Source organism: Lycorma delicatula, chromosome 5 (genome assembly GCF_047948215.1).
Source record: "Lycorma delicatula isolate Av1 chromosome 5, ASM4794821v1, whole genome shotgun sequence".
Lineage (NCBI taxonomy): Eukaryota > Metazoa > Arthropoda > Insecta > Hemiptera > Fulgoridae > Lycorma > Lycorma delicatula.
This window is the reverse complement of record NC_134459.1, coordinates 55,444,090-55,469,896: the sequence shown is the minus strand read 5'-3', so window position 1 is coordinate 55,469,896 and position 25,807 is coordinate 55,444,090. Positions and strand designations below refer to the sequence as shown.

Below are 25,807 nucleotides of genomic sequence, written 5' to 3'. Positions count from 1 at the left end.
CAAATAGCATGCTTGAATGAATATATTTGGATTCTGTACAACTACACTTTTTGACAATTATTCTGGAAACTTTGAGAACACATAAAAACAAACTAACAATTTAAAATTTCAACATTATTAGTTTTCATTTTAACATTAATAAAACTTTACTACTGGTTACATTACCTAAATTTTATGCTACTGGTTTAAAACTAACTGTACCAATTAGGAATAACTAAACATTGTACATTTATACTTTACTACTAACTACACATCTCGGTGACATAATTTTTTTTTTTTTAGGTGCCTTCAAAATAATTTGAGGTTCTCAAAGTGACATGTACTTTCTTGTGAATCTTCAAGTCTTACTCTCAACCTTAAATTATTCTCTTTTATTTTGTAGGGGAAGTTTCTTTAGTTACTCTGTCATAATATAACTTAAGTGGAAGATTTTAAAATATTTCATCTAAAAGAAAAATACACATTAAGCAGTAACACAAATGTTACCTTCTTTTCATGAACTTAAGTCCTGGTTTGTAATTTGACTTACTCTGTACTGCACCTCCATTCTTCTCAATTCACATTCCTTGAACAAGTCCTGATGTGCAAATCCTTCAAGCCCTTCAAAACATCCTACAAACCTTACTTGGTATACCGATGCATGAGACTAAAGACCTAAGGTGAAAGACACAACTGCTGGAATCAAAAATCAAATATAAAAAATTAATACTGATACTTTCTGTAACAAGCTATTATATTTTATCAAAATAATGTTAAATATTTCTAGCTGTAATTATATATTCAAATATTATAAAGAAAAGTTACTTATAATTTACAAAACAAATATTAAAAAAAAAACAAGCTTATTTATTTAAGAACAAAAGTATGATTAATTTTGATACTTAATAGTATTAGGGATCCCCAAATATTTTTCATCATTACAGAAATGTGTTTATTTACAAAAAAAATGGTATACTGCAATATAAGTTTGTTTTTGTTATTAAGCATTACAAAAACACTGCAAACTTTGGGAGGAGATTTTCCTGCTCGTTCCTAATTAAATAGGAAGGTACCAATGTCACCAAATTTTTTTTTTCTTCAGCCATTTGACTGGTTGATGCAGCTCTCCAAGATTCCCTATCTAGTACTAGTCGTTTCATTTCAATATACCCCCTATATCCAACATCCCTAACAATTTGTTTTACATATCCAAATGCTGCTTGCTTGCACAATCTTTCCTACTTACCTGTCCCTCCAATATCAAAAAGATTATTCTAGGATGCCTTAAAATATGGCCTATAAGTCTGTGTCTTCTTTGAAGTCCAAATGCTTCTTTCTTCATCAATTTGCTATAAAACCTCTTCAATTGTTACTATCCAACCCATCCAATTTTTAACATTCTTCTATAGCACCACATTTCAAAAGCTTCTAATCTTTTCTTCTCAGGAACTCCAATCATTCAAGTTTCACTGCCATATAAAGCTACGCTCCAAGCATATACTTCAAACTGCTTTCCTGATGTTTAAATTAATTTTTGATTTAAGCAAATTATATTTCTGACTGAAAGCTCATTTCACCTGTGCTATTCAGCATTTTATATGGTGGTCCATCCACTTTATTTCTACAATTCATTACTTTCATTTTATTCTTGTTTTTTCCATGTGGTAGTTCTTGCATAGGAATTCATCCATGCCATTCATTGTTTCTTCTAAATCTTGTTTACTCTCAGCTAGAATTATTATATCAGTAAATTTAAGTATAGTATAAGATTAAGAAGTAACAGGGATAGGGAACATCCTTGTCTGACTCACTTTTTTATTATTTGCCTCTTTCTTATGCTCTTTGATTATTACTGTTGCAGTTTGGTTCCTGTAAATGTTAGCAATTGTTCTTCTATCTCTAGACTTGATCCCTAATTTTGTTAAAATGCTGAACATTTTATTCCAGGCTATGTTATCAAATGCCTTTTCTAAGTCTATAAATGCCATGTATGTCATTTGTTTTTTTTTAATTTTCCTACTTCTATTAATGAGTGCTAAACTTGCTTCCCTTGTCCCTATACTTTTCCTGAAATCAAATTGGTTATCTCCTAACACTTCTTCCATTCTCCTCTCAATTCTTCTATACAGAATTCTAATTAAAATTTTTAATGCATGAATAATTAAGCTAATTGTTCTGTATTCTTCACATTTATCTGCTCCTGCTTTCTTTGGTAACATGACAATAACACTCTTTTTAAAGTCTGACAGAACTTCCTGTTTTTCGTAATTATTACACGCTAGTTTGTATAGTCTATTTATCGCTTTCTCACCTGCACTGCAAAGTAATACTGCAGGTATCGCATCTATCACAAAGTCTTTTTCCCATTCAGATCCTTTAATTTAATGCTCAATTAAATTCAGATCTCAGTATTTTATCTCCCTTTTCATCCTCTTCTTCTTCTATAACACCAGTTTCTAATTCATTTTCTCAATATAACTCTTCAATATATTCCATTCCATCCATCTATCAACCATTTCTTTCATATTATATATTGGTGCACCACCTTTATCTAACACATTATTAGATTTTAACTTATATACTGCAAAATTCTTCTTAACTTTCCTGTATATTCTGTCTATTTTACCAGTGATCATTTCTCTTTCCACTTATGAACACTTTTTTTTAACAACGTTTCTTTTGCTAATTTGCACTTCCTTTTTATAGTATTTCTTAAGGTCAGTGGGTCATTTTCCTTCTTCATCAATAGCATTCTTATAATTTCTACGCTCACCCATCAGCTGCATTATATCCTATGTTATCCAGGGTTTTCTACCAGTTCACTTGGTTCCGCCAAAGGTTGCTTCTTCTGATTTAAGAATTTCCCTTTTAACATTCTCCCATTCTTCTTCTATATTTTCTACCGTCTCGTTTTTACTCAGACCTCTTGCGATGTCCTCCTCAAAAATCTTCTTTACCTCCTCTTCCTCAAGCTTCTCTAAATTCCATGGATTCATCTGGCACCCTTTCTTCACGTCTTTAAACCGCAATCTTTATTTTATTATTACTAAATTATGGTTGCTATCAATGTTTACTCCTGGATATGCTTTGCAATCGACGAGTTGTTTTCTAAATCTTTGCTTAACCTTGCTATAATCTATCTGAAACCTTGCAGTATCGCCCAGATTTTTCTATGTGTATTCTTCTATTATGATTTTTAATCATGGTGTTGGCAATTACTCAATTATATATACTTTGTGCAAAACTCAATAAGACAGGCCCTAATATACACATAAACACATTAACAATTGTTGTCGGCTTAGGTTTTGATTTTATCGTTATGCTTTTTGAAATACTCTACTCTCTTTCCTAGCTTCTTGTTCATTACAAATCCAATTCCTGCCTGTCCTTTATTTAGCACTGAGATAATTATTCTAAAATCACCTGGAACCTAGAGCAGCTTGGAAGTTGTTCCAGATCCAAATTTTCATAAAAAAATCACTTTTAAGATAAGGTTCATGTTTTACAAACAACCAAAATGCTGTATTTAGGGTGGTACTAATTCACAAATGATTCAACATTGACCATTACATCAGGAAAAACATTACTGTTTGGTGTACATTATGAGCTGATGGCATCATTGGGCAATTTTTTTCCAAAAATGAGCAAGGAGATGCTGTTACAGTAAATGGTGAATGCTATCAAGTTATGAATTGAAACTTTTTGTTTGCAAATTTGGAAAATTTTAATTTTAATGAGGTTTCAATTGGATAGTGCCACACATAGGTGCAAAAACAATACACTTTTTGCATCAAAAATTTGGTAATTCAGTATTTTAATGAAATGGTAATATCAATTAGCCATCAAGATCATGCAATTTCACTCCCGTAGATGTATTGCTCTGGGGTTATGGGTCACTAGTCAACAGCAAGAAAGCACAAACGATTGATGACTTGAAAGCAAATATTAGCATGTTATTGGTGATTAACAAGCTGATTTGTGCAAAGTAACACAGAATTTTATTGGTATATTTGGCTATGTCAAGCAAAGCCATGGAGGCCATATGAATAATATTGCTTTTTGAACATAATGTAATGTTATAAGCTTCAAAATAAAATAAAATCTCTTTCAGCACACCAGAAGGCAGAGATAGATTTCACCAATGCAAAGCAGGGGATAAAAAAGATTTTAACCTTAAGAAAAGCTTCAAATTTACTCAATACAACAATGGTTGCATGTGAAAAAAGTTTCACGTGTTTAGTATACGACAAGCCCCATCATCTTATAATTCCAGCAATATTTTGGTCATCCCTTGCCATACGGGTTGGTCATATCAAAAATTGTTTCAGACAAAAGTTTTTGGTAATGTTCAGAGGATTAACGACCACTTTAAACCAATTTGATACTGCACTAAGGGAAATGTGATTTTTTTTGTCTTCAAAACCCCAATTTTTCCATTCCCTAGGCCAATGGTTGTCAAAAAAAATCAAAAGATTTACTTAGATAAGTTTTAAGCCCTTATCCAAAGATTAGTAAGAACTTTTAAACAAATTCAATATTTTACAATTAGAAAGTTATAGCGGTATTTTGTTTTTCGAGAAAGTACCCCCTCCCACTCCATTACCATCCCCCCTTGGTCTGATTTTGCCCATTAACAAACTCAACCGAGATTTTGGGTCGTTATATTTTATGTATCAATTTGAAAGTGATTGGTGCAAAATTATGGCAGTTATCATGTCTACAAGAAAGTGAAATATATATATATATAAACTTCTGAATTGACGGTGGTTTTGGGGTCTGGGGAATGTGAAACGTGAATATATGTCAAAATTTTCTGGAAGTTGAATCATGGTGCCCATTACAATAGGTAGCTTTCTTAAGAAATCTACCTTAAAAATTGTTGGTTGATGTTACATATCCTTTCTATTTTATTATAATTTTACTATTTGCACTAAAATGACCTGTTCAAATCTGTACAAATAACTAAGATAGTGTAAATTTATTCAGTTCATCCAAAAGTAACTTCTCTTTGAAAAGGTAGAGCTTTATTCATCACTATTATTTTATTAATTACTCTAAGAAAAAAAAATCGTTTTGTTTTCTAAACAGTGTAGACTCTCTGATGAAAGTAAGTTGTGTATACTCTGATAGTAATTTTTCACATTTAATTTCTTTTTTGTCACTTATCGAAAAGTTTTATAATCATTCAGATATAAAACACTCAGAAAATTAAGAAATGCCAATAGATACTCTGCATAAGTTGTGAACTATTATTTCATTAAAACTCAAGGCAGCATTTACAGAACTCATAATCTAAGTACTGTAGGATGGAGTAATGAATTACATCAATATTATGAAAATGAAGATTGGCATGGAAAACCGATTATCACTCTGCAATTGATACGTTATTGAACAGCTAAGAATCTACATACTAAAAATAGTATTGTTTATATTGTTTACTTGTTGTTGACATGTAACAGTACAATTGTCAAGTACAGCTGTTATTTTTTTGTTGCAATTTAAACTACAGATTTACAAAAATAAAAAGCTTACAGCATAAGAAAATGTTAGCTATTATTTTTTAATAATTATTATTCTATTTTATCACATTTTATTTTTTATGAAATCTAATTATAATTTTATATTTAAAATAGAATATCAAGAGGGCAAAGAATTATATTTTGAAAAACATAAAAACCAATGAGAAACCATAAAAACATATATTTTGGCATTCTTCCATATCATTATTTTGTCAACCAAACATTTAAAATAAAATTAACAAAAGTATATTGATATAATTTTTTTGATCATGAACAACATATAAATGCAAAATTACATCCAGACAGTAGCAAAGGTTGACTTTTATCACTAGACCTGCCTTGAAATACAATAATTATGTAGTACAGAGTGATCAAAAAAACCACGCAATCGAAATAGCCTACACTCAAATATCAGATTATGATCGTCCTTCATTTAAAATTTATAAATACACGATTACTTTATTTCTTTCATCAAAAAATCTAACTATTTTTCACAGGAACTTATCAAGAGTTGGGCAATTAAAACAATTAAACAGCCTGAGAATTTTCTATTATTCAAATAAAATGAAATTTTTCTTAAAAACATAAACATGAATCAGATACAGTATCATTTACTTGTATTTCTGTTAAAATATAAATTTTGGATAAGAATGAATTGTGAGTAATATAAACTGACCTATTTATTTATTTAAGAAACTTGTAAGTACAATTATAGTTTGGTATACCAATAATCGCTGAAGATGAAAAACCAAGTAGACCAAAAGTGAATTTTTATTATCAGTATAAGTTCTAGAAGATTGAATAACTAGTGTGTGCATGAATTATTTAAACAAAAAATGTATAAATTTATTTCTATTCTTATATCATCTGTAATCACTAATAATTCATTGAACAATTTACACCTAGTAAAACATTTAAATGATTGTTAAACCATTTAATGGGGCGCATCTATCTGTGCTGCATTTAATATTGATTGAAAAAAAAGTTTGTTACATAATGTACCTTAATGTCAGTTGAAGCTAGTTTACTTTGTTGATAGAAAAAATTAAATACTTTCTTCTCAGTAGTTCCGGGGAAGAACTCTGAAACTGAAACTGTAGAGCTGTTGAACCTAAACTATACATTACCTGAACCACAATCTATGTCAAAGAAACAATCGATGATATTACCAAGGAAGGTGTGCTACCTTACAGTTACTATGTTGATAACATCTGATTAATTTTCTAGTGCAGTATTTTAATTGTCAAAAATAAATAGTTTTAGTTTTTTGGTTTTTGCAGATTTTGGAGTTATAATTAAAGAGCAATTCAATAAATAGAACTATGACTTTTTAATCTTTATTTGAATTAATCAATAATCAGAGCTGAGGAAGATCTTCTTTTTCTTTTTTTCATATGTAAAAGCTCTGAATTGTTCTGTCATATTTTTTCCTACATTTCTGCTGATATTGTATACCGAAACTAATAAACAATTTACATTTTTCACAATTTTACTTTTCAATACTATCTTAGAACTTATTTGCTTATTAAAAGCTATTTTCTCTAGAGTTATAACAAATTAAAAAATGTTGGCAACCATTGTTTCAAGTTCAAAAAAACATCTCTGTACACCATCTGCACTGTTTTATATCAGCAAATAACACTTCATCATCAGCAAATAGTACAATCAAAATGTTTGACTTTTTCATGTTGTGATGATTATATAGAGTAAATGAGACATTATATTTCACTTATAGATATCATGAAACCACAATAAGTCCAACCTTTCTATCTATTCCATTTCTCTACAGACATATTTGTTAGAGATGATACATCTCTTGTTGTTACTGCAATATCATCAGCTAAACCACAAATCTGTACAGACTTAAAACGTATGTTTCCTTTAAGAGTTTCTTTGAAAACAACTTTATTTCAATGCAAGATGAAATAGAGTTGATGATAAATTAACTCTTAGCTTCAAACTTGATTGGTTCATAAAAGCCTTACTTACTTGGCCACTCATTTTCTTTTTTGCTTTAGTGTTATACAGTCTTTTTTCCAATCCACACCCATTTATTGGGAATTCCATTCATCTAAGGTACCACATCTAATACTGACCTATCAATGGTATCAAAGCTTGTTTTGTAATCAAAAAGTGAAGTTTTGTAAAGATATTTGGTTCAAAAAGGAATCTACACTATAGAAAAAATTAAATATTTTAAAATTTAATTACTTTTATTGTTAATGTTGTTTGTTAGTTGTGTGATTTTTTTGTCATATTGATATCTTAACTTTTATGATACAGAGTTTTAGTGTGGAAATATTGGATATTTTTGTTACAAAAGTAATGGTAAATTATATTTATCATTAAGATACAGTCCGTTAAGAATATCAAAGAGTAGATACAAATAAAAGTTACATATAAAAATATGTTAATTTTGTGTGGATAATTTTTTTTTATTTACAGGGAAAATATGAAGGTAAAGAACTACCAATTATACAAAAAACAAAATTCAATAAAGTTGTTCAAACAATAAATTGGAAAGGAAATGAAGTTGAACTCATATGTGAAGATGGTACTCATTATTTTGCTGACCATATTATTGTTACAGTCTCTTTAGGAGTGTTAAAGTTTTCAGCTAAAACAATGTTTAATCCTCCACTACCTGGTAATAAATTAATTGCCATTGAGGTAAGATAATTAGTTTAATTCATATTTGTTTGTATAAGAGGATGAGACTGGTGTAAATTTAGAATGTTTAGCTTGTATTTTGTTAACAGGCAAGCAGTTACCCTGAAGAAAAACACTCTCAGTATTATGTTGTTTCTGTGACCTTCATTTTATACATACCTCCTTAAATTGATTAGAATCACCTTATATCAGATATTCCTAAGATTCTCACTATTTTTCACCTTTCTTCATTAATATTCTTCATTAATATTAATTGAAATTTTTCTTACCAGAAAACCTCTGAATAACAATTAAAAAAAATCCTCTTAAAATTTATATATAATTATAATGTATTGTTTTTTCTTTCATTATTTTTATCTATTTTTTACTTTCTGAAGTCACTAGTTATTTTACTATAAACATTCTTTTAGTATTCAATCTCAAAGTTATCTGATTTAATAATACACTTATCCATTCCTTTAATCTTGAAACCAAACACTTGGCCTTCTACATAGATTTAGATTTCATATATATTTCAAGCTTTGTCTTCCTCTACTGTTTTTACTTTCACACTTCTTTCTAAAATGGAATCCACTAACCTGCAGTGCCTTAAGTACAACTTGTCAAAACTTCTGCTTTTGTCTTTCTGGCTACATATTACGATGTTTACCTGTCCTAAAGCAAAATGCTCTACACAAATATTAATGAGCAATTCTTTCTAATTCCAAAATCTACATTTGATACAGATTTCATTCCTGAATTAAAATTTTTATGGTTTGTGCAAATCTACTGCTTTTGATACCTTCTTCACTTCATACATCTTTTCTAATTTTGCTATCTAAGTATTAAATTCTGCAGCTTCTTGTACATCATGACCTTCCCCTACCTTAATATTAACATCTCATTATTCTTCTTTCTTTCACATTTTAGTTCTTTTGTTTTACTTTTGTATTTTCAGATTGAGTGTCTCCTCCAAAAATAAATCCATACCATTCATTAATTGTAACTTATTCTTATTTTCTGCAATATTACATTTAATGGAACTTTGATTTTAGTATTTTTCCATTTGCTTGTTTGATTAACCGATTTGATTATTCCTAAATGGATAGTCATTTTTACTGGTTAACTGGTTTTTTACTGGTTATGTAAGTTTCTTTCTAACTTATAAATACATACTCAAAGTGCATATTTTAGTATAAAATATCTAAAGAAATGTCAACATGATACTTACATGAATAAGATTTTAATTTAAATGATATACTGGAAGAAAAGGTAACTGATATCCGAATGACACAGACAACAGAAATCAAATTTCTTGCTTTGTAGAGTAATGCCCTACAAAGCATTGTACAGCATTCCCTACAATGCAATTACCCATCACATTTTTTTTAAATTTTTATACTGAAAATAACATCAGAAAAAAGATGACAAATATAATAAAATGTGGTCAATTACGTAACAATTGATCATGTATTTAACCATCTAGGAGTGAAAAGAACTTGCCTGATTAAATGAGTGAATTTTATGATATGATTCCTGTGGATTGACATCGGTTGCTTGCATTGTTTTACATGTGCTGGTAATTTTTAATGGTCACAACTAAACAGTCTTGGTCACAGCCAATCTGGCTTGTATTCTTCCTATTTTTATTTTTTTTTAAGAGCTCAGTTCTGAGAAACTCCAAATGTGTTTTTCAGCTTAAAAGGAATTCAGTTTGCATCTTGTTCAGGACGTATTGCTAATGATAAAGTTAATGAAGGTTTATTTACCAAATATGTATGTATGTGTATGCATGCTCATGTGGATGCATGTATATGTATGTATATTGATTTATTAATAATCTGCAATCCTTGTTGTTAACTTTTTTTCAAGTCTCTTGGATTTGATATTGTGGATAAAATCTTTATCCAGTTTGAAACACGTTGGTGGCCAATGAATTTTGAATATATGATTAATTTCCTTTGGACTAATGAAGATAAGCAAAGGTTTAAAAATGAATCAAAATATGTAAGTTTTTGGTATTTAATTATTTTCTTAGTCAATGCTCAGAATATTGTAGACTGAATTAATATTTTGATCTATGTTTACTAATTTTTAATTCTGAAAACCTGAACAACATTATCTGAAACTATCAGTTTTAATTGGGGTGCCTATGGCAAAATACACTGAACAACTGCATTTTCTATAGCTTGTGCATCTAGGGAATATTATAGTGCTGTCTGGCTCAATAATATATATAAATCATAACTGGACGTATATCTCAATGTGTATCATTATATGTACATGTATTATATTGTTCCTATTTGTAATGCACAAATCTACAGTAAGGACTAGACCAACAGAATGACTTCCTATTTTAGTTAACATTGCTGCTCTAGATTTAGAATGGGTGCTTTACACAGGATGTGGAATAATATAAAAAACAAACTTATCTTACTTACCAAAATTATTGGTTTCTGTGTAATGGCCAGTGCCTTCTGACAAACCTTCATAATTACTAGCAACTCAACTCGAACACCAAGAATATAAGTGAAGTTTCAACAGAAAAATGGAGTACCAATATTCCAAACACAAACCTCTGGCCTGGCTAGGAAATCACATGGTTTTTCATTACCTAGGTTCATTAGAAAAAAAAGAGAATTATCACTTACAATAGAATCTGGAAAGACAACAAATCTGCTTTGGCAAAGCTGGGTCCCAATCCTACTAGAGTTCACATACAGATTATTAAGGATCTACACAGTAAAACCTGTTAAAGTGGTTAAAGTTTTTAAATGTTTTTATCTTACAGAGTAAGGTAATCCATTTGAGGATTTTAAATGCTTTTATTTTGCTTTTAAAACTGTTAGAGGAATTTTCAATAAATATATATTTAAAGCATTTGGAAAGTCAGTGTGCAGTAAGCGTTAGAATTATGTGGTGCATTCTGTTCTTTTGGCATTAGGTTGGTTGCCCTGTGGATTCATTGGGCATTGTAAGTAATAACAAAGATGTCAGTTGTTGAGTTGTGATTGAACATGCTTCGTTTCGTTCATCGGAATCAATAGTTGTGAGTAATGCAATGTTTCTTTTGATGGAGAAATGCATTTTTCTTTGTTGAACACGTCTTTCGTGAAGGTAACAACTATATTGATTTAATGAAGCACAAGTTTCCAAATACTCCTTTTCCTCATCGCAATGCAGTTCAAACTCTTATCAAAAAATTTCAAGCAACAATCTCTGTTGAAGACTATGATCACAGTAGAAGACCACAAAGAAGATGCTTGATATTTCAGATGCTAAAGCTATACACCCATCAAAGTCAATACATAAGTTAGCACAGCAGCAAGATATTGGACTTGTTACCACGCATAAAGCTGTAAAAAAATATCTCAACCTTTTTCCCTACAAAGTAATGTGTGTTCAAAAATTGAAACCTACAGAACATGCCAAAAGAATAAATTATTGTCAACGGTTTAAACATTTTATTGAACAAAATTTCTTAGCTATCATCGATATTATCTTTTTTCCAGATGAAGAGTGGTTTCATCTGGGAGAATATATTAATTTTCAAAATATACAACTGTGTTTGACAACTAACCCCCATGAATTAAACAAAGTAAAAATTAGAGTCTGGGTTGGTGTGAATAGAATGCACATTGTGTCCAATCTTTTTAAAAATAGAGTTAATAGTGAATGTTATTTTAACAAACTTCATTAGTCAGTTAAGATAAGTGGAGATTAATCACAGTTGGTTCCAACATGATTGCGCCACAGTGCACACAGGTACAGGTCAATAACATTTTTTTACAAAATATCTTTGATGAACAAATCATTTTGAGGGGTTTATAGCCTGCAAGATTCTCTGATCTGACTCTCCCAAAAATTACTTTCTATGAAGACAGTGAAACAAGCATTTTATTGCAACAGACCAACATGATTAGCAAACTTAGAACCGCAATAATAGCATACATAAGAGACAATCCAAAAAATGTGTTTGAAAATAAATTGAAATCTGTGCAGTGTTGCATTGATGTTTGAGAAGATCATTTTTCAATACCTTTTATAAAAACTACTCCAGTTATTGTAATATCAGTTTCTGTAAAATAATGAAATAAAAATACAAAATAATAATTAAAAATATTTTATCATTACAATTCCATAATTCCAGTGCACAGCAACTTTCCGAATGCACAGTATAATAATTTATACTGAAATAAAATGAATAACATATTCCTATCCTAAACAATATGCCTTAGTCAATCAAATGCATCAAACAATACGTATCAATCAAGTGTGGATGTGAAAAATACAATTAAAAAAAAAGATACAATATTAAAGATTGTTTGTTAAAACTTTATCTATGATTCCAATTCATCTAAATCCTATAACTCAATTTAAATAAGTATTCCATAAATAGTTCCATAAAAATTAGCAGAAGATAAATAGGCTGCAAGGACATGTGAAAGTTGGAATTAAGCAAACTACTAAATGTACCTGAAAACTCCATCACTTCTTTTATGCTCTAAAGGATGGCAAAAACTGCTTAAATAAGCATCATAGTTCTTCCACTTCTGGTAATGCAATAAACTGCATAATTACAAAAATGAATCAACCAACCCTTCAATAAAATTTTTCTAATTAATAAAATTCACTTACCTTGGCAGGAATGCTGGTATATGATGCGGCAACTTTAAAAAATATATAAAAAAATTACCAATCCGTTAAAGCCTCGCTTTTTAAACTGTTAATTAGATCTAAGTCACATTTAATGGAAAAATATGGTGGTTGATGTAACTTTACTTTTTTTTGTATAATTTTTTTGTTGAATGTTAAGCAGAATTCTACATTTGTTGTATTTGATTAGCTGATTATTGTATTTTTTGATGCAATATGATTTTAGTATGGCTGGATCAGAGATAAATAGTCTGAATTTCTCCTCAGAATGAACAAACTATTGCTAGTGCTAATAATCTATTTAGTTTCTTGAATGAAAGCAAAAAAAGATACTTATTAATTTTAGCATACAATCCTGTCTCTAATATTTGTGAGCACCAATTTTTTTCTCAATCTGACAAAAGAAAGGATATTTGTAAAGACAATAATTACAATTTAAGAAATGTACAAAAACTTATATATAGGTTAAAACAAAAATAAAAGAGGATTTGGGTTACTGTAAATATAGAATTCTAGAGAAATTAGCTTTAAACCAACATACTTTAGAAACTACTCACAAAATTAATTTATGAAAAACAACAGTTTAAAGAATGTCTGTAATAAACAGGAATTAGATTACTAAGAAATTTAATTGATCTATGTTATAGAAACTTCAATATTGAATAATGATAATTGACAGATATCTAATAACTTTTCATACTTAAATTTATTTCTAACCCTTTTTAGGAAAGTTTTCTGTCATAAAAAATTAACAAACCCTTAAATTTTGTTCATGGGAAAATGTATCTCTTTAAATGATTTAAGGTTCATGGTTTCCCTACCTTTCTTAAGATATTTTTTTCTTACCCTCCTGTATAAAAGATATGAATTATGTTTATCAACCTGAGTTGGAAGTCTCTGTAGTTAAAATGACTTTAAGCTTAATTTATGCTTTCAACTGGGATCGCCTAAAAAACTCATTTTTTTGTATTTTTTTTATTTTATTTTAAAAGAGTAAAATTATCATTAAAGAGTGTTTTTAAGTATTGTTTATCTTTATCAATGGATAAGTATTATTATTTCTTTTCATTTATTTAATGTTTATACTATTTCCTCAGCATCAGTATCAGTAGATGCTTAGGAACAATCAAAATGACAAAGTTTTAGATTTTAAGAAAAAATTCTATAGTTTCTCCTTTTTTTATTTAAATAAGCATTTAGCATAGATAATTTTCTGGGTTTTTTAATATCTATTTGTTAAAATTTACAAAAAATAATTAAATATTTACAGGGAGGTTGGGGTACTGAAATAATTGGTTTTCATTTTGTTGAAAATCAACCAAGAATATTAGAAGGTTGGGTAATTGGTGAAACTGCTTACTTATTGGAAACGCTTTCTGATGATGAAATAATTGGTGCTGTTATGGAAGTTCTTAACTGGTTTGTTGGTAATGAGTACACATTTTCTCAACCAATAAATATTACAAGGTATATAGTATTTTTATATTTAAATAATTTAGTTTTTCATTATAACTTCTTGAGAAAAAATAATACTTGATAATTTTGACATTATAAATATATATATGATGATAGCATATTTTCTGAAGATTTTTATTCATATCTTTCACCCTAATATATTTAATTCTATTCCCATAGAGAATTTTTTAAATGATTCCATCATTGTTCACATGAGTTTTATATGCATCTGCTAATCTTTCTTCAAAAAAATGAAGCTGATAAAAAATTTTCCAAGTAGAAAATAATACCTTCACGCAAAATAACATTTGTGAATGACTACTAAGGTTTAAAGAAGGATAACTGTAAGTCTATTGCTCATTAAAAAAAGCTGATGAGTGGAATTTCTTAAATACTGATTTTTGGACTTTCCTTACCACAGTTTTATTCTCCTCCATCAAATAATATGCAATCAACTTTACCCAGAGTAGCAGCTACATTTGCCATCAGAACAGTTGTTAACACCCTTCATTCTGACTTCAGGTTCATGGTATTTATAATCTTATCAGTTTAACTGTCAGTTATATAATGAAAATAACCTTTCTTGATCGCTTTTACATGATCACAAAATGTTATAACTTACATCAAGCAGTTGGATTTGGCAGGTCTTAATGTGATCAGAAGATTTATTCTGTTTTTCAATACTATACAATTCAAAAAGTCTCAGTTATAATACCTAATTTTTTTTTGTAGATGAATCAATTTTTTCTTACCTATTTTTCTTTTTTTTCTCCATTCAAAGTAGTTAAATCATCTTAAAATCATGGCAATATAGTTATGTCTATTAAAAAATATTGTCATAAAATAACTGAATATTTTTTATACTTATTGCAACATTAACAATTAAAAAAAGTAATACATACAATTATTAAATAATTTACTACTAATGTATTTTTACAACATAGAAGATCAAAAGACAAATAAATTTCATAAACAACTTCTGTAACCAAAAAATACTTAAATTTGTAGACCAAAATACTGCTATTGGTGTAACTACAAGTGTAGTGTTTGTTTACTATGGTAAAACAGAATTAAAACAATTTAGGACTCCTTTCATCCAACCTTTCATCTGGAGGTCCCGAGTTCAAATCCTGGTCAGGCATGGCATTTTCACACACTACAAATATTGTCAATCATTTCATCCTCTGAAACAATACCCAACGGTGGTTCTGGAGGTTAAAAAATAAAAAATATAGAGCTCCTTTACCAAAATAAATAAATTGTAAAATACATTATAAATAATTATGTAAAATTATTGACATGTTATGACTTCTATCCAATATTTAAATATAAGATATGTTCATAAAATGAAAGATCATGTTAAGAATATGAACCTATAAGCCATTAATAAGAACATTATAAGTACCATCAGCTATGCAGTATTCTAATTAATGTTATAAAAATATTCACTGTTTTTCATTAAATACAAATAGTAAATGTAATAATAAAATAAATATGTAAATATAAATTGTATAATAATAAACTGTTAAAAATGAAAGATTATTCAAAAGAACTCCTGGTTGCAGAAGGTTAGGTAAGAATATGCTAATATAGTGCAATAATTTTTAGTACAAGATGAGGGATATAGTTAAAAGACCAACATATCATACATACTACACGGTGAAAGAAGCCATTCCTAAACTAGCAGCTGATACAAGGGTAAATATTGTTTTAATAATTGAATTATAGTTTAATTCCTAACTGGTTTGAAGATCTAGCAGCTGATTTCTCATTTCTTAACACAGAAGTGAGTTTGTGGGTGGAAAGTAATGATGTGATCATTTACTAAACGTAAAGAAATCATAGAATTAGCATAACATTAGCTGAAATTGCTATATAACAATGGATCTCTGTGAATATAAAAAACATTGGAAAATCAATATAAACAAACCTTTAAATAAAAGAAACCAATGAATATCTCCTCTTACATTGACAGATAAAGTCAAAGAGAGTGAATAGCTTTTTAACTTGACACAGCATTTTCAGTATTAATTTTAACTGTAGGTTTGTTTAAAAGAAACAAAATATAGATTTTCCCTGAATGTTCACTCTTAGAATGCGAAACCTTCAAAAACTGAAGGAACATAAATTTTTTAAATATATTCTCTTAGCAGAAAAGACTTATTTTGGGGGCCAGGTTCTGAGTCATGGTAACAACATAAAACTGGGAAAAAATGAATCAAAATGGTAGAACAATAAATAACATCTTAAACTTAGGAGTACTGAACTACAACTGCTATCAATACACTAACCCTGACCTACTATACTGCATGGTTTGATGAATTCTGACTTATAAAGCTGATATTTTAAACCTATGTCAGTTTCTACATTATAGTTTTTTAGTTTTCATATTAAGCTATTAGAATTTCTATTACTTATTTTCACAGATATTTATTTTCTTGCAGATCAGCCTGGGCTAGCAATCCATTTGTTCGTGGATCATACAGTTTTCGCACAGTAAAAAGCGATCGTTTGGAATTTACTTCAGCTGACATTATTGCTGAACCTCTTTCATTCAACCAAACAAATCCGGTAAAAAGTTAAAAATACAAAATTTGGTAAATATATATTTTAATCAAATCAGTTCATTCAATCAACTGATTCATACCAAAAAAAATGAATTAAAACATAGTGAAAAAAAATGTATTGAAATCATTGAGTAGCATGATGAGATGTGATAAGCCAATTTAAAAAAATAAGTATCGTGCCTTCAAATTGTGGAACTTCTTTTCTAAATGCCTACTGTAGTTAATTATCATCCTAATCAGTGGAATTTCTAGTATTATTGGTTATGTAGTCATTAAGTATTTTACAACTACCTCTGGACATCTGCATATGACATTGTGAATACAGAGTGTAATCAAAAATACCTAACAACAGAAAATACATAACATAAACAAAGCTCAACAAGGTCATACAAATTGTTTTATAAATTTGCAAACATTTTCAGGAATGATGATTACTATATTTCTTTCAAAACAATGCATGAACCAAAAATGATATAGAGTAAAAAAGAAAGCGTAAATTGACAAATACAACAACCTAGGAGTATACAAATCAAACTGTAAGGATTACACTAAATATTAGATGTAACAGACTGGATGGATGAACAATCATTCACAAATGTAAAGAGCTTATTTAAGCACTACATAAAATAGTAGAATCAACTTTTGCTAATAACTATCTTGAAACAATTCGCACACAGACATTAACCACAATTTGAAATTTATTCTGTCTGAATCACTTATAATGAAGCTTTAATGAATATCAGTTTTACATCATTCTGTACCCCTACATACAATTCCTTTTCTTGATTCTGTTGTGTACAATGAGGAGTTATTACTTCACATTAACATTCATTGTCAACATTCTTTCACTGAATAAATCATTAAAAAAAAATCATCTTCTTAAGCACATTTTCCGGGCGATAATAATAAAAATAGGAAAACAACATTTTGTTTTTAAATTCCAGAAAAGTGATCATTTTGATTTATATATTTATTTACACTGCAGCCACATGTTATATACAAAATTACAGATTAGCATGATGCCTGATGACTCATTCAGATAAGTTACTTAGAACTAAATTTAACAGATATATTTAAAAAATAAAACATAACAATAATCATTCTGAGCCTTCATCAATAATTTAAAATTAACCTCACGATTAAGCAACAAATACAAATATAAATTTTATTTCGGTCGAAAAGAGGAAAAATACATTAAAATTAAGGGAATCAGTTAATAAATTAAATAGCTATGAAATGTAAATTAGTGTTCGATGTTAGTAAAAAAAGTGGTTTGACAAATTTACAGGAAAAGTGGCATTCATATCATTAAAACACTAGGTAAGATTACAAGTTCCAATGTTTCAGCTACTAAAAACTGCCCTCATCAGCAAAAAAGACAATGGAAGAGTCAGTTATATACAAAATGAGCTAAACAGAACACTCAACTCACTTGATATTCAAGTTAATGAAACAGGCTTCTATTTGGAACAAATGCTTCAAAGGAGAAGCTGAAGAAGAGTCAAAGAAAAAAAATTATCACTCAGTTTAAAATCATAATAAACCAGTTAACTGTTTTTTAATGAAATATAAGTGCAATACAGACTGAATGTTTGATTAAAATATTATCATTTAATCTTACATAAAAAAAAAATCCTGAAGGAGAATCAACCTCCCTCCTCGCATGTTACAATTACTTGATCAAATCATAACAATCACACATATTTCAAAATACAACCTGTATAACGGCATTTATATTTAATGTCAATTGAAATTCATTTTATGTTCTCAATTTGGCATAAGATGTTACTTTTCATACATAAATTTTATTTACTTTCAAGAACATTCTTTTACTTCATATAAAAAATATTTTTTAAATGATGCCAAATAAATAAGTATCTTACTGAATTACCTCAAACAACAAATAATAATTTGTAACTTACATTTTTTCTCACATATTTCAAATTGTTAATCCTTTATAACATATAAATATTATTAATTTCATTAACTCATTTATTTATTTTTTTCTAGGTCATTTTATTTGCTGGAGAAGCAAGCCATAATAAATACTTTTCTACTGTACATGGAGCTCTTGAAACTGGATGGAGAGAAGCAAAAAGAATTTTAAATTTCTATTTGCACCTATAAAAATATTTGTTTTTTCAAATAAAATAGAATTTATAAAAAATAATAAAACCAACTGAAAAAACACACTAAAAGATGTAAAATAATAAGTTTACAATCTTTCTTTACTAAAATAGAAAAACATTTAGCTATTAAGGTCTAGATAAACAGTAATATCAGAAACTCCAAACTTAAAAAATATAAAAATAAGAACATTTTATTATATATTTAATATTTTTTAACGTTATTTAAAAATTGTTTATTTTTAAATATAGATAGGACTAAATAAAACACTGCACATAGAAAAGTTGCCCACAAACAACACAACACTAAAAATATATGTTGCCCATAAACAACACAAAACTGCAAAAACCTGTTCCTTGATAAAAATAGTAAAAAAATATTTATCCTAAAAAAAATATATGTCAAATTGAAAACTTCCTGGCTTTTTTAAGTCAATTAAAAACTCACTAAATTTAAAGTATGAAATTAGTAATATGTAATGAATTGTGTATCCAGTTAATTGATATGTAAATATGTTATTTTAGTGGACATCTGCTTCCTGTTCTTTAATAAGTTTTATCCCTAATTTTAGATTTGTGGAAGATATCTTTTACTATAAGCTATATATATTGTAATTTATAATTTTCTATTAAATACTTTTTTTAATAAATATTTAATATTATTATATATATTTTTTTTTTTAAATCTCACATATTGTATTGTAGTTTTATAAATGAATTTATTTTATTTTATTGAAGTTCCCCATTTTATATCTTGCAATAAAGTCAAACTGTACTGTTGACTTTAAGTGTTTTAATGAAATGTTAAGCTTATCATCATCATTAGACATTTCTTATGCATAATGTACTCTTTAAGGGCTTACACAAAGTCAAAACAAGTTCTCAAAATACAAAAATGGATAGTCAGAGAGCAGTTTGGTATCTACAGATATGAACTGTATAGACCGATATTTAGAAAATTAAAAACATTAACATATACATGATTTTTATATATAAATGAGAATTTTTTCCTAAAAATAGTAGCCACTTATTCTTAACAAAATCTAATTATTTTAAACCAGACAACATAATGGTTTTCATGAAGATTAATAAAATACTTCAGCTGACATGAAAGAGACTAACTATGCTTCATAATAAGGCCTCATTATGCTCATTATCATTTTTAATAAATTACAACTATTTAGAAGTTCTTCACAAATTTATTTAAAATAAAATTTAACATTTTTTGTTTTATAGAAAATCTATTAAATATTACTTAGTTAATGAATTTATAAATACTACTAATTAAAAAAATAATAAACCCTGAATTTTCTTCACCTCTGTTCAATCTAAAAATTTTCATTACCCCCTTCTTAATTGTTATTTTGTAGATATTTTTATACATTTACTTTCTTCTTACTTACTATTTTTCTAATTTGTGTATTTTGTGATGTGCTCAGATCAAGATTCTATCACAATTTCTCTTAATTCATCTAGGTAAATGTTAAGTATCCAGTACCACTTTTTCTCCATTAAGCATACTTACCCATTCAGATATGTTTCTATTTTATTATTACATATTAATCAGAATAAAGATTTTTTTTCGATAGCTTTTCTCTATACATTGATAGATAAACGTCCTAAGAAGCAGAAACTATTCTGTAATAGGGAATAATACTGAGAAAAAAGACCACAAATCAGTATACTGAAATTATTATTGAGTTAATGATGTTTTTTCTAAGTGATTTTCCTTGTTAATATACTAATAAAGATTAGAGATTAATTGGTTTAGGATACAGAGACATAATTTACATCCCCTCATTTGGGGGGGGGACTATGAGCTAAGTGACAAGGAGTACTACGGTACTCCTTGCCACTAAGGCATTAAGGTATGCCTTAAGTGAATTTTTACAGGATTTATAAAAGGTGTGTAGAACAGAGTACAGGATCTACCTCTGACTGGACAGCATAATATTTTTGCACAAGACATGTATGCCTATTAGTTTTACGCATTGATTCTATAACTGATGAAATTATTTGCCCCAAACCTATCTAATATAAATATTCTCCTGATATCATATAGTAATTTAAAATGTGTCATTGTTCAGTCATGGCTCAATTAAACCAAAGGACATTTTTCTAAAAATCTCAAATAAAGTGGGTGTTTTTTTTTCACAATGTACACTGAGAAATCTACCAGGATTAAATTTAACATGCAAAAGAATAGCGATGACTTTCGAGAAAGATTTTGCATACTGCGAGGCCTGTTGGTTACTTGCAGCCAAATATTATTACATAATACTTTAGTAATAATAATTTACCAAAAAGAGATAAATGTTTTAAATACATTTGTAACATTTCCAGTTTTATCAACCACCATACTAAAAGAGAGCTTACGGAACTTCTACAGCACACTGTATAAAAAATTAGGAAGAAAGAAGGAACTTCCTCAAGAAACAGATGACATCAAGATACCAGAGGTTCTCCTGGATTAAATAAGAAATGCAATAAACAGCATGGCGAAGAACAAAGCTGCAGGTTATGATAGCTTATCTATTGATGTGTTAAAGCTCACTGGAGATGAAACAGCAAAACGTTTGGCAAAAATCTTCACAGCGTGTCTACAAAATTCTAACATACCACAGAGCTAGAATAAAGCAAAAATAATTCTGCTCCATAAGAAAGGCAACATACATGATATATGGAACTATCGTCCCATCAGTCTGCTATCTGTTATCTATAAGGTTTTCACCAAGATCTTGATGAATCGCGTCAATGATGTTTTGGACAGTTCTCAGCCAATAGAACAAGCAGGATTCTGGAGAGGATACAGCACAATATACCACATCCAGAGCATTCGGGAAGTCATTAGTAGAGCCAACGAGTACAAAATGCCGCTGTGTTTAGCCTTTATCGATTTTGAAAAGGCATTCAATTCTGTTAGTCATCTTACAGACATGGAAGCTGTAATAAAACAAGGAATAGACCAAAGATACGTAAAAATGCTACACAATATCTATGAAACTTTGACAGCATTTGTCAGCATTGGCTAACCAACAAAAGAATTTTCTATCGGAAGGGGATTCAAACAAGGAAACCCCCCATATCTCCTAAATTATTCACAGCGGTCCTTGAGATGGCTATGTCCAAAATTGAATGGTCTAAAAGAGGTATCAAGGTAAATGGACGGAGACTGAAAAACTTGCGGTTTGCAGATGATATTGTACTTTTGGCTAAGGATGTTGATGAACTGCAATCGCTTATCGAGGATCTTGCAGGAATATGTGGAGAAGTGGGTCTGAAAATGAATTTGAATAAATCAAAAGTAATGTACAACAGATGAGCTGCTGCAGGAGAGATAGTAGTTGACAACAACATCCTAGAGGAAGACGTCTACCTGGGGCAGCTAATAAACAACAGAGGGGACATCAGACCTGAAATTTTCCGGAGAATCAGGATGGACTGTAAATCATTTGGAAGACATTCAACAATGTTCAAATCTAACATGTTAGTAGTCTTGAAAAAGGCCGTGTTTGATCAGTGTGTTCTTCCAGTACTCACCTACAGATGCGAGACCTGGACTTTGAATGAGTTCGTGAAAGGAAAGCTTCGGACAGCACAAACAGGCATGGAAAGTTCAATGCTAAGCTATACAAGGAGGGTCCGGAAAAGAGCAGAAGACATAAGAGCCATAACAAAAGTGCATGACATAATGAAAACAGTGAAAGCTCTGAAATGGCAATAGGCAGGGCACATCGCGAGATGTGATGGAAGGAGGACAAAGGCGGTCCTTGAGTAGAGTCCAAGAGAGCAACAAAGGCCAAGAGGCAGGCCACCAGACTGGTGGGACATTGGCATTAGAAGGGTGTCTAGAACTGGAAGAGGACGGCGCAGGGCAGACAGGCATGGTGAGAACTGTTAAAGGCCTACCTGTCGAACTAGACTTAACGAGGAATAACCTGAATCTTGTAAAAGATTGAAACAACTGTATAATAATATATATACATATATATAAATGTATATAAAAACTTTTGAGCTTATGATGGTTTTGGGGTCTGGGGACTGTGAAACGCGAAGTTATGTAGAAATTTTCCGAAAGTCGAATCATGGTACCCATTACAATAGTAGCTTTCTTATGAAGTCTATCTAAAACATTAGATTGTCCAAAAATCTAATGAGATAAACTATTTTGTAATTTGGAGGATTTTACCCATTCTCAACCCCTTAAAATTGGATAATTCATTCTGTTTGAAAAATAGATATTTTACATAAAAATAAAAAAAATAATTTACTTTTAATTATTAAAAATGTTTTACTGATTTTGAATAAAAGTCTGTTTAAAACCATGACCTTGTTTATATTAGAGTAAACACCACACCTTTAATTATTAAATATCACGTCATTATTTGCAAGTCATTTAAATATAAAATGATAGGTTGATATTAAAGTGTAAGCTGCCCTATCCTATTCGTATTATATTATAATATAACTAGCAGACCCGACAGATTTGTCCTGATGTGGCACTGTTCTGTAATAAATTCACAACACATAAATATAAGTAACTTATTTAAGTTAAAATTAGCAGGAATGTGGACGAAATTTCATTAATATGACTATTATCAGTTTGTGATTGTTGTATTATTGTAATGGGTTTATTGATTAATTATGTGTAGAATGGTTAATATTTATTTTCACAAAATATTGAGATGTCTGATGAAGATTGAATTAAAAAATCGAAACGTCATAAAATTAATAATTAGTGTAATTAATAAATATTCATCCACATTACTGCTAATTTTCACTTAAGATCATTCTAAAAAATACCTCCTACATTTTTTTATTTTTATTTAACAATTTTGAAGTTTCATAACTATGTGATAGCTTAATTAAAGTGCTTAATCAATTAATAAAAAAAATTTATTAATCAATAAAAAAAAAAATTAAAGCACTGTAAAAAAAAGCAACGTAGTTAAAATCTTTATCATTTTTCTCATTCTTTATTTATTCTCTCATTCTTTATTTTAACATCTATTTTACCATATTGTAGATAATTGTAAATTAAAAACAATTTTAGAAATTTTTTTTATAAAATTAATCAGCTACAAAAATTATAACTTCAATTTTTTAAATATACTTTAAACTATAATTATTATAAATAACTTATATTTTAATTTTATAAACGTTATAATTTATTTTACAAACTTACATTTTTATTTTCAAAGAGCCGTTCAATATTTCATAAGTTGCATAGAATCAAATGAGAATTGACAGTTAAATTTGTATGTAGGTTGACTGTTACTGAATGCATGTGTATACATCATTAAAATTCATGTAAAATACTCACTTCAATACTGCACCTTACAAATTTGCACGATGTATATTTTTTAATTACACTAAAACATTATTTCATCAATAAATAATAATATAACATAATATTCTCAATAAGCGCGCAATTCTATCATACTCGGCAATACTTCGCTATTGCTAGATTTGAGTATACATACAGATTAAATGAACACAACTGAAAGTTTCATAAAAAACTTAAAAAACTGAACATTAGGAACTTTACAAAATTTAACCTTTCACAGAATGTAAATAAATCCAAATGGCAAAACAACAGCACTACCTGTCGGATTTAATTCAAACTGCTCTCTAAACAGATTAGCCCATTAAAAATACGAATTTTAATGTAATAGATTACAATTAAGCTACGTCGCAAGTAACTGATATGCGAAAAAGCAACAAACTAAAAAAAATCCCTAGAATCCGATCGCAGCACCAACTACTGGGTCTGGCATAAACCAAAAAATTTCTAGATGAAATGTTTCATCTCCTTAATTTTTTAATAGATAATTTAATTTTTAAATAGCAAACCTAATAATATTTTTTATTATTTTCGTCCGGAACACCGGACGATATATATATATATATATATATATGCAACCTTTTACTTCAAGGTTATTACCTTTTTTTCTGTTTAGCCTCCGGAACTACTGTAAGGTATTACTTCAGAGGATGAATGAGAGTGATATTTATGAATGTAAATGAAGTGTAGTCCTGTACGGTCTCAGGTCGACCAATCCTGAGATGTGTTGTTAATTGAATCTCAACCAACAAAGAACACTAATATCCACTATCTAGTATTCAAATCTGTAAAAAAGTTATTCTTGCCTTTGCTAGGATTTGAACCTTAGAACATTCGACTTCGAAATCAGCTGATTTGTGATAATAAGTTAACCACTAGACCAACCTGATGAGTTTAACAATTAAGCCTGCTACTCTTCAAGATCTGGAAAATCGAATTGTTACAGCAGTGAATTCAATAACCAGGGACCAAGGGACCAGGGTTTGTATTTAGTTGATTTCATTTTAGACTGTCAGCAAGTCAGGTGTTACCTCTATAGCTGCATTGTTAATTTGAAGTCTTAGCCCATCAAGATCAGCAGGTAAAGCTATATAAACATGATCTTTAATGAGACCCCAGAAGAAAAAAATCTAGCAGGATTAAATCTGGGGAGTGAGGTGGCCGTGCAATTGGACCTTCACAATCAGTCTACTGAACTGGGAATAGAGTATCAAGAAAATCTTGAACATCAAGGTGGGCCCTGTCTTGCTAATAGTAATGGCATCCATCTAGGTCATCATTGTCTAATTGAAGAATTAGAAAATTTTTAAGCGTCTCCAGATAAAAACTATATCATTTACGGTTGACTCCTGGAAGAGAGGAGGCTCTTTGTTTACTTAAGGCACAAAAAACATTGACTTTAAGGCTATCATGAATGTGCCGCAAAGTTTCATGAGGGTTTTTTGCAACCCGAGCAGATGGGTATTCACCTTGACACTGACATGAAGTGTTGACTCCTCACTAAAAACTACA

The 25,807-nt window shown here is 29.2% G+C and overlaps 1 protein-coding gene and 1 long non-coding RNA gene across 3 annotated transcripts in view; one reads left to right on the top strand and one right to left on the bottom strand.

The window, feature by feature from the left end:
- Positions 1-19,597, top strand: part of LOC142324965 (spermine oxidase-like) — a 35,841-nt gene extending 16,244 nt beyond the window's left edge. For both annotated transcript variants that reach the window (XM_075366137.1, XM_075366136.1), the window contains exons 5-9: positions 7,944-8,168; positions 10,020-10,154; positions 14,074-14,270; positions 16,703-16,829; positions 18,836-19,597. In XM_075366137.1, coding sequence (XP_075222252.1) covers positions 7,944-8,168; positions 10,020-10,154; positions 14,074-14,270; positions 16,703-16,829; positions 18,836-18,952 — 801 coding nt within the window. In that variant the 3' untranslated portion in view covers positions 18,953-19,597. The remainder of the gene's footprint in view (positions 1-7,943; positions 8,169-10,019; positions 10,155-14,073; positions 14,271-16,702; positions 16,830-18,835) is intronic.
- On the bottom strand, positions 7-24,474 carry LOC142324966 (uncharacterized). The gene is made up of 4 exons (XR_012756460.1): positions 24,137-24,474; positions 15,360-15,442; positions 10,589-10,761; positions 7-675 (listed from the first exon to the last, which is right to left on the bottom strand). It is a non-coding gene; the product is annotated as an uncharacterized LOC142324966 (long non-coding RNA).
- Between the last annotated feature and the right edge of the window lie 1,333 nt (positions 24,475-25,807).